Genomic DNA, 15,131 nt, shown 5'->3' with positions numbered 1-15,131 from the left:
GCCCATAGGACCAGAGAGCTTGCCTTCCTCTAAATCAGAAAGCCAGGCTCTGGAGCCTGAGGCCTAAACGTGGTGCAGGATGGGAAGCAGTTTGGAAGCACTGGGAGGCTCAGCCTGTTTCCTCTTGACACCCGTGAGAGAGGGTTACTTCCCTCTTTACCTGCAGCAAAGCTGTGCTCACTACCATCCCACCCTCGGGGTCGCTGGGATGAGGACAGGCGTCATGTAGGGCTGAAACATTCTTTCTAGCGGCAACAAACAGGGCAGTGCAGAGAGGAGGCTACTTTTTAGGAGACTACTGCCAGAAACTCTCACCCTAGTTGATGGGACTCAATTTCTGTCACTTATGGGAAGGAAAAGGAATTGAGTTAACCAGCCCCATAACCTCACCTCCAAGGAAGACCAACCCGCTCCCACAGAGCTTGGCTAAGGAGAAAGGGTGTGAGCATGGTTTCTCTTGTTCTCCTATCCCTTCCACCAGCTACCCGGTGCTCGTCCCTCCTCCATGTTCCCTCCAAGAGTCGGTCACGTTCTCTCCACACTGGCTGACTGGTAGTGGGGAGCTATGCCCATGGCACTCAGAACCGAGTCTGTCTTTCACCTTGGCCTTGTCCACCCCCCAGCATATCCCCAGCTGGCACAGCAGGACCAGCAGGTAGCTTAGAATTGTTCCCATCATCGGGAGGGTTAGGCCTTCTCCTACGTTGGCATGTCAGGACAGGAAAAAGATCCCAAAGTTAGAGCACCTGAGAAGGTGGTGGTGGATGGCAAAAAGAAAAACTAAAATAAGAGGAAAAAAACAATACACTAAAGATGGTATGTGGGTGGAGATGGGCGAGGGGTGGTGCAGTGAGAGGCAGCTTGGTTTTCCATTTTGAGTTTCAAAAGCAGAGCGAGAAAAGCTGCAGGCTATGGAGTCCCAACTCAGCCATTCAGCCCAAGAACAGGCCAGTGTGTGACTGTTTTCATGGGACTCCAACCTCTGGGAAGTGAGGGCAGGACTGATCCTTCCCCCCACCCTCCACCTCCCATTCTATGAAAAATGAACCCAACTCCACACCTACACATTGGGATATAAGAAATGGCACTCTTGAGAGAAAAGGGGTTAAACCATTAAACTTGAGCTTTATTGGTAACAAGGTAGAATGCTAGTGTTTTTCAATGATTTGACTGTTCCTATCAATGGGATAATTTATTACTCAATTACCTAATTGGTAAACACATTGGAAAAACCTCTTCACCCAAGTTGAACAAATAAGCTTAGAGGGAGAAGGGAAGGTAAATTGTCTTAATTACCAGCCCCTCCCTAAAATTCATTAGCTGTGTCTGTCATTCTTTCAGTCCCTTAATAGGGGGCTTAAATTAGAGTGCCAGATGGTGAGAGTACAGTAAGAGAAGAAAATAGTAAATAGATGACAGCTCCTTAGCGCTCACTCTGTGCCTGGCCCTGTTCTAAGCGCGATCTGGTACTTACACATTTATCCTCACGGCAACCCTGCGAAGTAGGGACTATTCATAGGCCTGTTTTCTAGAGGAGGAAACTAAGAAACTTTCCCAAGGACAATGGGTCGGGTAAGTTAGAAAGTGGCTGCAGAGACAGTGCTGTCCTGGCTACACAGTGCTGCCCCTGTGACCGTGGACACCTGGTGCCTGACGTATGGTAAGTGGTCAGTCCGAGGGGCTTATCATCACTGTTTTCCCTTCTATCAGAGTCGTGGATGTAAAGTTTGATAATTAGGGTTTTTCTTACATATTTATGTACACATCTAATAATTTTTTTTTTTTGAGACAGAGTCTCAGTATGTCACCCTGGGTAGAGTGCCACTGTGTCACAGCTCACAGCAACCTCCAACTCTTGGGCTCAAGTGATTCTCTTGCTTCAGCCTCCCAAGCAGCTGGGACTCCAGGCACCCGCCACATGCCTGGCTATTTCTTTGTTGCAGTTGTTTAGTTGGCCTGGGCCGGGTTCGAACCTGCCACTCTCCATGTATGTGGCTGGCACCATAACCAATGTGCTATGGGCACCAAGCCTAATAAATTCTTTTTTAAAACAATTTCTACTACTACTACAACTACTATTATTAGTCCCAGAGGTATTATTGAAGTACCAGCCCCATTGTATGAGGAGCTTTACAAATTGTATGTCATTTTATTGTCCTGATCACTTCTTAATGAGATAAATACTATTGCCCCCATGGTATAGATGTGAAAACAGACATTTAGAGAGGGTAAGTGCATAAGCAATCTGCCACAGGTGCCACTGCTAGTTAGTGGCAGAGCCAGGCTTCAAACCCTTTGAAGATTCCAAAACCTTTGTCCCATTCATCCCGCCACCCACCCAAGGCACAAATGCTAAGTTGCTCTGCTGGCTATGGCAGAGACACATTCTTGACCATGGTCCTAACTCAGGTGCAAAGCCCAGGGCATTACCCCACAACTCCCTGCTCTTCATATGTGGGGGAGAGAGAAGCAGGGAATCAGTATTGGGAATTTGAAAGTTTGTTTTCATGAACCAAATGTTTCTTAACCATCTGCCACATTCTCAGCATTGTTTTGTGAGCCATGGGGGAATGAGAAAGATAAAATATGTGTTTACAGTCTAGTTGGGAAAATAGTACCCTTTTGAAATACCTTAAAGGATAATGAACATCTGTAAATTGGTAGTACCTCGTCCCAGATATTACAAGGTCTTATAGGCCTTCAGTCACTGTTAATGCTGGTACTTGCATAAGTTCAACCAGTTAAAAATAAAACAAGTTCATACTTGCACAGGAACAGAAAGACAAACCAGTGGAAAAATGAGAAAGTCAGAAACAAGTCCGGATGCTAAAGAGGAAATACCATGTTTCCCTGAAAATAAGACACTATCTTATATTTATTTTTTCTCAAGAAGACACACTTTGGCACTCTCTGTGCCAAAGTGCAGGGCTTATCTGCATAGCTGTGCCCATCACTAGGTCTTATTATCAGGGTAGGGCTTATATTTAACAAATGCATAGAACTCCTGTTAGGGCTTATTTTGGGGTTAGGTCTTATTTTCAGGGAAACATGGTAGTATCTGTTAAAGCTGACCTTTCAAATCACTGTATTTGAATGTGTATTTATTAATTATTATTCAGTGGCTAAATAGTAAAGGGATGTGGGAAAAATTAGCTGTGAAAAGGCTAAATCCCTCCTTCCTTTTTTACTCCAGAATAAAATCCTAACAGAACAAAAGTTTTATGAAAATACTAGAAGAAAACAGAGCAGGTTTTTTGTTTGTTTTGTTTTTTGGTAATCTTGCAGCAGAGAGGATATTTCTGAACATAGCATCTGAAGCTATAAGGGAAGCTGGGCATAGTGGCTCATACCTGTAATCCCAGCACTCTGGGAGGCTGAGATGGATGGATCACTAACTCAGGAGTTTGAGACAGCTTGAGCAAAAGTGAGACATACACACACACACCTGCCTCTACTAAAAATAGAAGATATCTGGGCTGTTGTGGCAGGCACCTGTAGTCCCAGCTACTTGGAGGCTGAGCTAAGAGGATGGCTTGAGCCTAAGAGTTTGAGGTTGCTGTGAGCTATGACATTATAGCACTCTTCCCAGGGTGACAGAGTGAGACTCTGTCTCAAAAACAAACAAAGAAACAAACAAAACAGAGCTATATGAGAAAACTTGATACATTTGTAAGGTGACCAGATGTCCCGCTTTTGGCGGGCCAGTCCCAATTTTTAACAATTTGTCCTGTGTCATTCAGCATTTTAAAAAAGCCCCAATTTTTGGAAAGAATGCACGACAAGCTAGGAAACACAAGAGAACAGGAAGGGAATATACGGTTTTCGGCTGCCATGTGGCTATTTCGCTAGTATATGTGTTTTATATTATTTTTGTTAATTTTATAATGTTAAACTTTAATAATAACAAATAATTGTTGAGAACTGATTGAGAACTGCTTATCAAAGTTTGCATTGTTGTCAGGCCCCGCCCCACCCATGGTGTCCCACTTTACCAAAGTTAAAATCTGGTCACCTTAAATTTGATCACACTAAAATTTTACACCTCTGCATGGCCAAGATATAACCAAAAGCAAAAATTGTACAAACATTTTTTAAAAGAAATCAAAAGACAAATGGTGTTTTGTAGCACATAAAACATACCTCAGTCTATTTTAATTTAAAAAGAGCTTTTACAATTTAATAATAAAAAATTTCAACAACAGAAAATCTGCAAAGGATATGAAAAGACAGTTCACAGAAAAAGGCATATGAATGGATTATAAACAAATCAAAAAGATGTTGGACCTCAGAAAGAAATGCAAACTAAATAAAGAGATAGCACATACGGCATTTTTACCGTTTATAGTCCCAAGAATCAGGAAGTGCAGTAATGAACAATTAGCAAGGACGTAGGAAAACAAACCTCACCCAGCCTGATCGAAGATGAATTCGTACAACCTTTTTAGAGGGCAGCTCAGTGTCATTTGTATCATATCTGGGGAATTTATTCTTAAGATTCTTTTACTCATGAGGGCAAAGATGTATGTACAGAGATATTTACTGCATCCTCAGCATAAATGCATAAAATACACCAAGCAGCAGTGCAAAAACAATAATTTGAGGCTAAATGGAAGAAATCTTGTCATGAAAAAGCAATGAGCAGAAATGTGTATATATTATGCTATTTTATTTATATAAAGAAGTGGGCGTGGGACACACCCATGCTTGTGTGCACACACAAATGGGTGCCAGTGCAGAATTTCTAGGAGAATTTCTAGGAGCAATGTCTAGAATTTGCTAACAGAGGTTGCCTTTTCATTGAACTTTTACTTGCAAGGTTTTCATTTGTTACTACATGCAGGTCTTATCTGTTAAACTGAAAGTGTTGGCTGGGCTCAGTGGCTCACAACTGTAATCCAAGCACTCTGGAAGGCCGAGGCGGGTGGATTGCTTCAGCTCAGGAGTTCGAGACTAGCCTGAGCAAAAGCGAGACCCCCGTCTCTTCTAAAAATAGAAAAACTGAGGCAAGAGGATCTCCTGAGGCCAAGAGTTGGAGGTTGCTCTAAGCTATGACATCATGGCACTCTACCTAGCTTGAGACTCTGTCTCAAAAAAAAAAAAAAAATATTAAATGTTTTTAAAAATAGAGAATATATTTGGTTTAACCTATAACCTCAGGAGTATCTACATGTGTTAAAATCCATAGAACTGTGCACTCCAAAAGTGTGTCTTACTCCACTAGATAATCTTAGAAATAAAATAACCCCCTAAAATACATACCATATGTGTTACAGGGTTAGAAGTTATGTAATAGCAGTAATGTTTTGGGTATATATCTATTAAGATAATGTCTCCTGGAAAACGTTTTAAGCAACCCTGCCTTTTAAGGATTGGCTAATTCTTACTGAACACTGTCACTCAGGCACCATTCTGAGCACACAAACTCAATGCCTTGCAACTAGCCATGAGCTGTGGACAGAAGCTGAGGCCCAGAGAGCCTACAAAAGTCACTACTGCTTTCCATAGAAGCAGCTAGATGTATTTGGAAAATGGCAGGACACGATTGATGGGCCAGTTTTCACACTTGGACAGCAAACCTTTGCTTTCTCGGAGATCGTTGGGGCTCCTGGGTCTACTGTGGATAAAGCTCTTGTTTGAACAAAGGTTCTTGAAGAAGTTCTAGGGTGAAGATGAGTTTGCATGGTTAAGACTAGGGAGCTGCGTGGATAAGACGGGACTCCCACCAGGACTTGAAGAACGAGGGATTTGGGCAGGTTGAGAGGGGGCAGAGGGCCATGGGTAGGGACGTCAACGTGAGTGGGGCCCTAAAGGCAGGAGGGAGCGTGGCTGCCCTGTCATGGGGTGACAGGCCTAAGTGAAGTGGAGGTCATATTGGAGGTGGCCTTAAGATGGCAGGAAAGGGAGGCTCTCAGACTGGAGGCCGAAGAGAGGACAAAGATCAGGTGAGGGGCGCCAGCACCCTACACCTGCACTGGGTGCTGAGCCCGGCAGGAGGCGCTGGTGAGCAGCGGGGAGGGGACTGGAGGGCAGGCCGGGTCTCAGAGTGAGCTCCAGGCCCCTGCCACCCTGAGCGCCAGAGCCCTGGCTACCAAGAGCAGGCCAGTCACAGGGATCACAGCGCCCGCGGGTGTGTGAAATCTTGACTTTTCCTTTCTGTTCCAGCCGTCACCTGCCCTCCCAACAGCCACTACGAGAGCTGCGTGAGCGTGTGCCAGCCGCGCTGCGCCGCCATCCGTCTCAAGAGCGACTGCAACCACTACTGCGTGGAGGGCTGCCAGTGCGACCCGGGCTACGTCCTCAACGGCAGGAGCTGCATCCTGCCGCACAGCTGTGGCTGCTACGCCGACGGCAAATACTACGAGGTACCGGGAGGGCAGGCCTGGGCCTGCTGGTCAGGAAGGGGGTTCTCTCCGGCTCTCCGCGGTGGGGCGAGACTGATCAGCCACCCCACGCGGGAGAGCGCGGTGCACGTGGGCGAGGGGCTGTGGGTAGTGCCCTCCCACACCAGGTATGGAAAAGCACATGGGCCGTACCCCAACTCAGCCCTCTCTCCCCCCACCCCACCTACAGCCCTCGCCCTCCTCCTCCTCCCCGCCACCTCCTCTCTCTCCAGGCCCTGCTGAGTCCTCACTCACACTTGTGTTTCTCTCTCTCGTCCATGTCTACTCCTGAGCCCAGGCCCCTCTGATTTCCTCTCCTGTAAATCTTAGTTAGCAAGCTTTGGATGTGGCTCTGGTTTGGAAATACCGTGGCTGTGAATCTGACGTTTGTAGCTGTCTTAGCTAAGGACGTTTTTCACTGGAAAATATGGAGCTTGAGGCTGGGCCGAGCGGCCTTCCCTCTTCTGGCTTCTGAAGCTCTGTGAGAATAGCTAAGCATACCCTCTCTGTGTAGGCCATTTGTCACCCAGACGTCGTTCCCCAGAGTTTGGTCCCGACTGCTTTATTGTGGTGACCTTGCATCCCACCCTCTGCTTCTCTCTCTGTGGGGGCTTACACTCAGAGCTGATGAAGCGGCCCTTTGTAGGGATTTTTCAGAAAAACATATTAGTGCGCTAAATCATTTTACTCTTCTGACTTTGTGATTTTTCTTTATGTTCCATAATACTAAGCTAGTACAAAGCTCTTGCCTAGAAAAGGTAGGAAATTCATGGCTCCGCCACAAGCACGGTTTGTATTTAAATGACATCAAAACCTTATGCTGGTGAGTAGACAGTTAACAACCACAAACAATTGAGTATCTGCTATTTGTGAATCATTATGCTGGTGGGATTGTAGGGGATGAGAAAGCAAGTTCCCTGCCCTAAGGAACTGAAAAATCTGTGCAGAAAGAAAAAACAATGTACTTTAAAGAACAAAAGAGCAATTACGAAATAGCATATCAACAAGTAGAAAAATAATACCCCGCAGAGCTAATCAATTTTAAGTGCGAAAGAATAGGAGGATTTAAAAGAAATCTAATTAAAGTGTCTGAATTGGAAATCAACTAGGCAAAAAATAAATAACGTCTCCTTTTTGTAAAGATGCATTGAATTGTTCAAGAACAACTAAGTTGTCTTTACTGTGGGAATAAAATAAAAGCATTGCGGAAGTTAACTTCAATTTCATTTTCCGTGGAGAATTTATTTAAATGCTGTATTGGAGAGACAGGTGAGGAGTGAAATAAAATGGCAGAACTAATAAGAGAAGACTTCTTGGGAGAAGCGATGTTGAAATGAGCCCTTAGAAATATCATTTGAAAGGAAAAGGCACAACCTGTGGGAGAAAATAATAATAATAAATTCAGTTTTCTCGCAATATGGGAGAAGATATAAACAGGCTCAAAACTCAAAAAGCACTCTTCTAAACCTCTGCTCACCAGCCCAGAGGCTTACCAAAATGTATCCATCTATCATCTGCCTGATGCAATCCTTAACAGAGATCCTGAGTGTCAGGGCGGCATCGTGGAAGACACCTGGTTTCATCCTAGCCGGGGGTGTGACACTGAGCTAGCTGCATCATTTCCCTGCGTTTCCATTTCCCTACCAATGAAATGTGGCTAATGATACCAACTCAGTAGGGTTAGTGCATAAATAATCTATGCCAAGTGCCTAGCCTAGTACCTGGCACGTAGTCCTTCAGTAATTGGTAGCTGCTATTGTTATTGTTGGTTTGTGATTCTTGCGAGAAACGTTTTGTAAATAAAAAATCCAGGCACGTTAATGAAATGAGGCTTTTAAAAGCGCTTGGAACTCTCAGCAAGGGCATGGCGTAACTCTTGGCAGCTATTAGAACTACAGGATAAACATTAGTACCAGTTTTGCATCAGAAAGTCAGTGGATTCTGACAAAAGCGTATGTCCGGGAAGTATCAGACTCACAGAACAAATAATCCATGTTCTACTTGCCACAACTCAAACCAGCCTGGGGGCTTGTTTATAAAGAGAATTTCTTTGGAAATAAAAGGAGAACTTATCTAGTCATTAGCATATAGGGTAATCACCCAGCTGTCGTCATGTCTAATTAAGGTAAAGAAAGTGGCATCAGGCCAGCCCGCTTAACTGTGATGTGAGAGTCGGGATGAAGTTCTCTTGTGGATGAGTTATTAACCCACCATCATCTCCACATACATCAGGGTATTTTTCCCTTTCCACCAATGTGACATCTGACTTCTTATCAGAGAGAGGCCAGACCGTCCACTCAGTTAGTCTATAAATCTGGTAAGAGAAGCAAAGTCGATTTGTGAGGCTGCTGGCACCCAGAATACGTTATAGGTCTGAAGGGAGAGAAGGCTGGGTCCCAGGAACTGCTTCCCTCTGAGGATGAAAGAATGAGCCACAACGCCTTGAAGTGGAGGAGACGTTCACCCTCAGATCTGAGTCACATCTGGAGTTGATATCTAGGCTTTTCATAGGTCTATATTTAAAGCAGAAAACTGACCAGAGAGAAACATAGGCCTTTCTGTGCTAGTAAAACATCTTGTCTGAAGACCCCTATTTCAGCCAGTAGATTATATATTGTGTGCCCCCCTCTCTAGCACACAGTCTGCTTGTCGGGACCACATGGACAGTTACGACTGATGTCCAACAGTTTCCTGAACTCTTAGGCTAGACCAAGTGCAAGATCAAGAATACAAACTCTAAATAGAGTTGTGTCTACAGATCGTTGCCTTTTGGGGGAAGAACAGAAAATAATAGCTGCATCCAACTGAGGCTATGCTGTGTTATAGGTATTTTATAGAATTTCTTCACCAGCTAAAGGAGGAGTGGTTCTACTTGTAGCAGCAGCTACTATTATTGAGTGATGACTTTATGCCAGGCAATGCACTTTCCCTGTCTTATTTACTTTAATCTTCACAACTGCCCTGCAAGACATCAATTCTGAGTTAGAGGTGAGTGAACCGACATTCTGGGAGGTTAGTAACGGTGCTCGAGATGGCACTCGTAGGGAGATAGGGCAGGGACGGAAACCCAGTGGTCCCGATCCCCAAACTTTCCTTTCTTGGGCTCTAGCTGTTCACTGGCTGTGTCCTATTCAGGACACGCAGAAATGAAAGAATTTCCAACAGAAGTAAATTAGACGTAGGCTAGATACCAGCAAAGAGCGAGGACTGGGAAATGATGAAATGGCTGATCATGAGAGTTAGTTATCACTATCTAAGGTTTGAAGAGGCAATTTATCATTCTTGAGTGAATTTAAATTTCATCTTTGAAGTGGAGCTTGTGCTTGTTAGAAGTGAGATTTCCTGGTAAAAAATTTCTACCAAATATTGTTCCTCTTCACCTCGTCCCTCTAACAGCTGCAGGCTGGGATTGGCTGTGATTAGATCCACGATCCAGCCATAACAATTCCGAGGTTCTTCTTGATTGAAACCAATAAAGTTTAAATTGCAAATTGTTGGGCACCTGAATCGCATGGAACTGATGTAAGGTTTGAATTGAGGCGAACTCTTTGCTGCTGGCTGTAGCAGATTCCAGCATCATTAGAGATACCTTAGTCCGGCCTGGTGCCACAGGGTCCAGAGGGACTGGGCTTTGCGTCCCCAGCCCCGAGCACAGCCTGGGTTTAATGCAGACGTGGCTTCTCTTCCAGCCCAAGCAGCTGTTCTGGAACAGCGACTGCACGCGGCGCTGCCGCTGTTTCCGGCGCAACCTGATCCAGTGCGACCCGCGCCAGTGCAAGTCGGACGAGGAGTGCGCGCTGCGCAACGGGGTGCGCGGCTGCTTCAGCACCAAGACGTCCTACTGCCTGGCGGCCGGCGGCGGCGTCTTCCGCACCTTCGACGGTGCCTTCCTGCGCTTCCCCGCCAACTGCGCCTTCGTGCTGTCCACCATCTGCCAGAAGCTGCCCGACATCTCCTTCCAGCTCATCATCAACTTCGACAAGTGGTCGTCGCCCAACCTCACCATCATCTCGCCCGTCTACTTCTACATCAACGAGGAGCAGATTCTCATCAACGACCGGAACACCGTCAAGGTGACCACGCCTGGCTTTGACTCTTAAGAAAGGGGCCCTGGGAACGAGGGTTTGGCAAGAGGACTGTTCGTTGTGGCTTTCCCAGATAACCAAGTTGGGGGATGATAGGCTGTGGGTTCTTATGTACCATACATGGATGAACAGATTTAAAGAGTCAGAGGAGAAAGAGTCTACAGGTGCAAGAATGGGCCTTTGTTTCCTTTGCTGAAGATGCCAAAGGCTTTGTAGGAAACTCCCAGGGACTCGGGGCCATAATAAATGGATGGCGTGGGTATTCGTACAGCCCCAGGTGATGAAATGGTACATAAGTTAGTTATACTCCAGGTTAATTTCCAAAAGCATCTCATTTGTTTTTAAGAGCCTTTAAATTTATTCTTGGCTCCGTCTGCCTGTACTAAGACCCACCCTCCATTTCTGCTGTCCTTTCTATAAGCTAAGAGAAGGCAAGCACTTGCCCATGAAAACGACTGCCTAAGTAAAAATCTGATGGAGCTTGCAGCTTTATCAGAGGGCCCCAGGCTGACATGCCAAGTGAAAGGAACAGGAGGCTGAATGTGGTGAATTTCTCTTTAGTTGGCTGGTCCTTAGGCCCATTGCCTGGTTTCTTATTTATCTTAGATCTGTATGTAACTGATTGTAAATCCCCCCTCGGCCCCTTAACTCCCATGGCTGTCTGACTTAGATCCCTCCCATTCTATCCAGGTAAGAAGGTCATCTGCTCTAATGAACTACTGACAGTTACCCCAGCCTCTCAGCTAAACAAGCCTGGTGTCCCTAAAGGATGGAGCCAGGCCCCAGTGCTGTGAGCACAGATAGGGAGTGGTGGGGAGAGAGCTGCAGTAACATTGTCTGGAATCCGGTGTTACTGTGTTTATTTACCCTTCACCAGCTCAGATAATAAGATATCGAGTATATCTTTATGAAGAGCCATCAGATAGCTTAGGAACTAGCGTTAGGCAAAAGACCAGGAGCACTAGTTGAGCCTAAAAGGAAGACCGGATTTTAATACTGTTTTTTCACTTCAATAAAAGCTCTTACTGTTTTTGACATCCTCATTCCTTTCACAAATTGGCCCACATAGGCCCAACAGCCCTGGTCCAGCATACAGGAGCTAGAAACAGGAAAATGACCACTTAAGAGAATAAAACTGACATCGTTGTCGAGGAAAATACCCCAAGCTAGCCAAAATAGCAGACTCATTTTTTAAAAAGGTGTCCGCTTTTTTGTTTTTCAAGGAACAAAAGTTACTATTAATAATAACCTGTGGGTACAATTTTTATTTTGTGAGTATGGGGAAAGCATGTTATATTCGGTCCCAAGGGCTAAAAAAGAAAATGTTATAAAGCAGGAAAATGACAAAAGCAGAAAATACTGCACCTCTAGGACCTCTGGGGGGACCTCCAGTTTGAACACTATAAACAGCAAGACGATAAACATGGCAGTGATCCCCAGATTCACTTTAACTGTGTTAGTTTCTCCTTGGTACAGGGTTGAGATTTCATTTTCAGTAATTGGTTTATGCTGGGGAAAGTTTTATACAAAAATATAGCCATTCATTGTGGCTTTTCTAGTATTTTCTTCTCTCTCCCCCTCCTTCCTTTAGGGGAACTGTGGCCAGTAAGATGAGTGAGTGCCCTTAAACTCTAGGGTTGGGGCTGGCACACACTGTGGCCTATGACCACATCTGCTTGCTGCCTGTTTTTATAAATAAAGTTTTATTGGAAGATAGTCATGATCATTTTCATATTGTTATATTTCATATTGTTCATATTATCTACGGCTGCTACGTGCATTAGGCCACGAGAACAGAGCATAATATTTGCAACAGAGATCATAAAGCCTAAAATGTTTTCTCTGGCCCTTTCCTGAAAAAGTTTGCCAGCCCCTGGTCTAAGCGTAATCACTCCATTTTTTCCCCCCTCCAACAGGTGAATGGCACACAAGTGAATGTTCCATTTATAACTGGTTTGGCAACCAAGATCTACAGCAGCGAAGGGTTTCTGGTGATTGACACCAGCCCTGACATCCAGATACACTACAATGGTTTCAACGTCATTAAAATCAGCATCAGTGAGAGGCTACAAAACAAAGTTTGTGGCCTGTGTGGAAACTTCAACGGGGACCTGACAGATGATTATGTGACTTTGCGGGGGAAGCCGGTAGTGAGCAGTGTGGTGCTGGCCCAGAGCTGGAAAACCAACGGCATGCAGAAGAGGTGAGAGTGTCCACTGGACTCTGTGCCCCAGATCCTCCCACATACAGGGGAGGCATAAATGAGGAAAGGACTTTCCTTAGCACTGTTCCTCCTCTCCCACAGGGCTGAGGCAAAGGTCTTTTGAGCTTTGATGATCAGAGGCCCCAGTGATTTCTTGAACTGCAGAGGAAGGAATTAGGCTTAGACAATATGGCTGTGAATTTTCAGGTCATCCAGCTCTTGGCTAAACAGAAGAGCATGGCTAGGATTAGAACTCTGAAGCCTTGACTAGCTGCCCAGCTGGGACCTGGGCAATGCTCTTGGGGATGGAATTAAGAGTTGACTCAGAAGAAGAAGGGCTCATATTTGCTCCTTGTTGCTGGTTCTAATTGTGTGTCCTTGACTCTTACCAGAAGGCTTGATTATGGTGGTATAGGTAGAAGTTGGTGGGAATCAGGAAAACCTTTTTACAATTAGAAATCAGGAAGGTTATTATCGGGCCTGCTTTCCCTGGCCAGCAGACATAGAGTAATCTAAACAAGTTACATGATATTCCAAAGGTCTTTAATTTAGGGCCCCTCTGGGCTGCTCAATTATGTTGAGACCTTCCTGGATGTATTGAAATGCTTTTCTTCTCTGTTACTTCTTTGTACAACGGCTCAATCCCCTTGTGCTTAAATAGCTAAATATCCATTTGTCTAAATGACACTCCTGAACTTCTAGAATTTAGAATTTTTCACTGAATAATGTATATTAGACTATCCTGTGAATTGTGTGACCCAGAGTTGGGAAGAGCCTTGGGCAATATTCTTGTCCAATCTCTTTCTTGGTTAAAATAGAGGCTAAAACAGTGAACAGTTTATATGAGGATGTTTTGAAAGTGGCAAAGGCAGATTCCTAATTCAATACTTTCTCTAGAGTGCCACACCTTGACCCACAGAGATAAAAAAGACAATTTTGGACATTTCAGCCATTCTGATGTTTCCAAAGATAATCAAGGCACCGTTTTTCCTGAGGAATTATGATTCTACTTGGGCTTTTTCCCCCTCTCTACTTTCCTCCCTTCCTTCCTTCTTTTCTTCTTTTATAAACCATCAGCAGCAGGACACCTATTTTCTTGTGACTGTTTTGCTTTTGGTCCCTGATAGCTAAACTAGAACTGGTTTAGAAGGCTTGTGGGACTTCCTTCTAAATATTTAATTCCACCAACTATCGCTATTATTACGGTTATTCTATCAATACCTGTTAATAGTTATACCAGTTACATCAATCAACTATATCAAAGTATTAATGATTTTTATATTAATATCTGCCTTTTATTGAGGCACTTTGGCTGTCAATCCATTATTTATTTTACCCCCATTGTATTTCAGTGATATGGACAATGGGAATGACTGCGTTAGGTTTACCTTCTTGGACGGATAGGTGGAGAGACTAGTCCTATCTGACTTTCCAATGGTCATGTAGCTAGTGATCGCTGGAATCAGCATGCAGCATTAACGTCAGGGGTAGAGGAGCTTTGCCTTCCCCTGGAGATCTCAGATGGCTGATTTTGCTCCACTTAGTCTGACCAGCCTTCTTGCCCCCCAGCTGCAATGAGCTGCAGTTCTCCCAGTACACAGCCATGTGTGACAACGTTCACATCCAGAAGATGCAGGGGGAGGGCTACTGCCTGAAGCTCACCGACATGAAGGGCTTCTTCCAGCCCTGTTATGGGCTTCTTGATCCCCTCCCCTTCTACGAATCCTGCTACCTGGATGGCTGCTACAACCAGAAGAAGTTCCAGCTGTGTGGCTCCCTGGCCGCTTACGGGGAGGCCTGCCGCTCCTTCGGGATCCTGAGCACCGAGTGGATTGAGAAGGAGAATTGCTGTAAGAGAATTGTTTTATTTCTATGGCTTTCTTTCTAAGTGAAAAGAACAGCTTTGCTGGTAGCATTGATTTGTCTAGAGGTGACGGGTCTAGCAGTAAATAATCCTGTTTACCGCTTCCAGGGTTGGAGGGAATTGGAGCAGCAACAAGGGCATTTCCAGGGATGCCTAACCTACCGGTAGTGCCTGGAGTTTGGGTGACTAAGGGGAAGGAAGGGAAGGCGTAGGCAAGCAGCGAATTGAGCAGGAATTGCATCAGCTCTATCTGCCTGGGTTGAAAAATACATTAAATTAGCTGATAAGACGTGTAGATTCTTTTACTTTTTTCTGTAGTAGGAAAATTGTTTTGATGTTTATTTCCATTATTTGTTCATTTTTTTACATGTTAACCAAATAGATGCATGTTGACCTAAAACAGACCCGTCACCTCTAGCACATATAATATATATAAACACATATGCATAGGTCATAGACATATATTAATATTTAAATGGTCACTCTCATTAATGTGACCAACAGAACATGTGTTCTGAACCCTGACCCAGTGTGTACACAGGTACTGCTATTAAAACAGGCTCATTTCGGCTCGGCGCCTGTGGCTCAAGTGGCTGAGG

The 15,131-nt window shown here is 44.7% G+C and overlaps 1 protein-coding gene across 4 annotated transcripts in view; it reads left to right on the top strand.

Moving 5' to 3' along the window:
* Nucleotides 1–15,131, top strand: part of TECTA (tectorin alpha) — a 147,701-nt gene that overhangs the window by 39,503 nt on the left and 93,067 nt on the right. For all 4 annotated transcript variants that reach the window (XM_023517294.1, XM_023517296.1, XM_023517297.1 and 1 more), the window contains 4 exons: nt 6,163–6,362; nt 10,070–10,453; nt 12,382–12,668; nt 14,238–14,518. In XM_023517294.1, the coding sequence (XP_023373062.1) occupies nt 6,163–6,362; nt 10,070–10,453; nt 12,382–12,668; nt 14,238–14,518 (1,152 nt within the window). The remainder of the gene's footprint in view (nt 1–6,162; nt 6,363–10,069; nt 10,454–12,381; nt 12,669–14,237; nt 14,519–15,131) is intronic.

Source organism: Otolemur garnettii, unplaced genomic scaffold (genome assembly GCF_000181295.1).
Source record: "Otolemur garnettii isolate 467f Iridium unplaced genomic scaffold, OtoGar3 scaffold00108, whole genome shotgun sequence".
NCBI lineage: Eukaryota > Metazoa > Chordata > Mammalia > Primates > Galagidae > Otolemur > Otolemur garnettii.
This window is presented reverse-complemented; position numbering and strand designations above follow the sequence as displayed.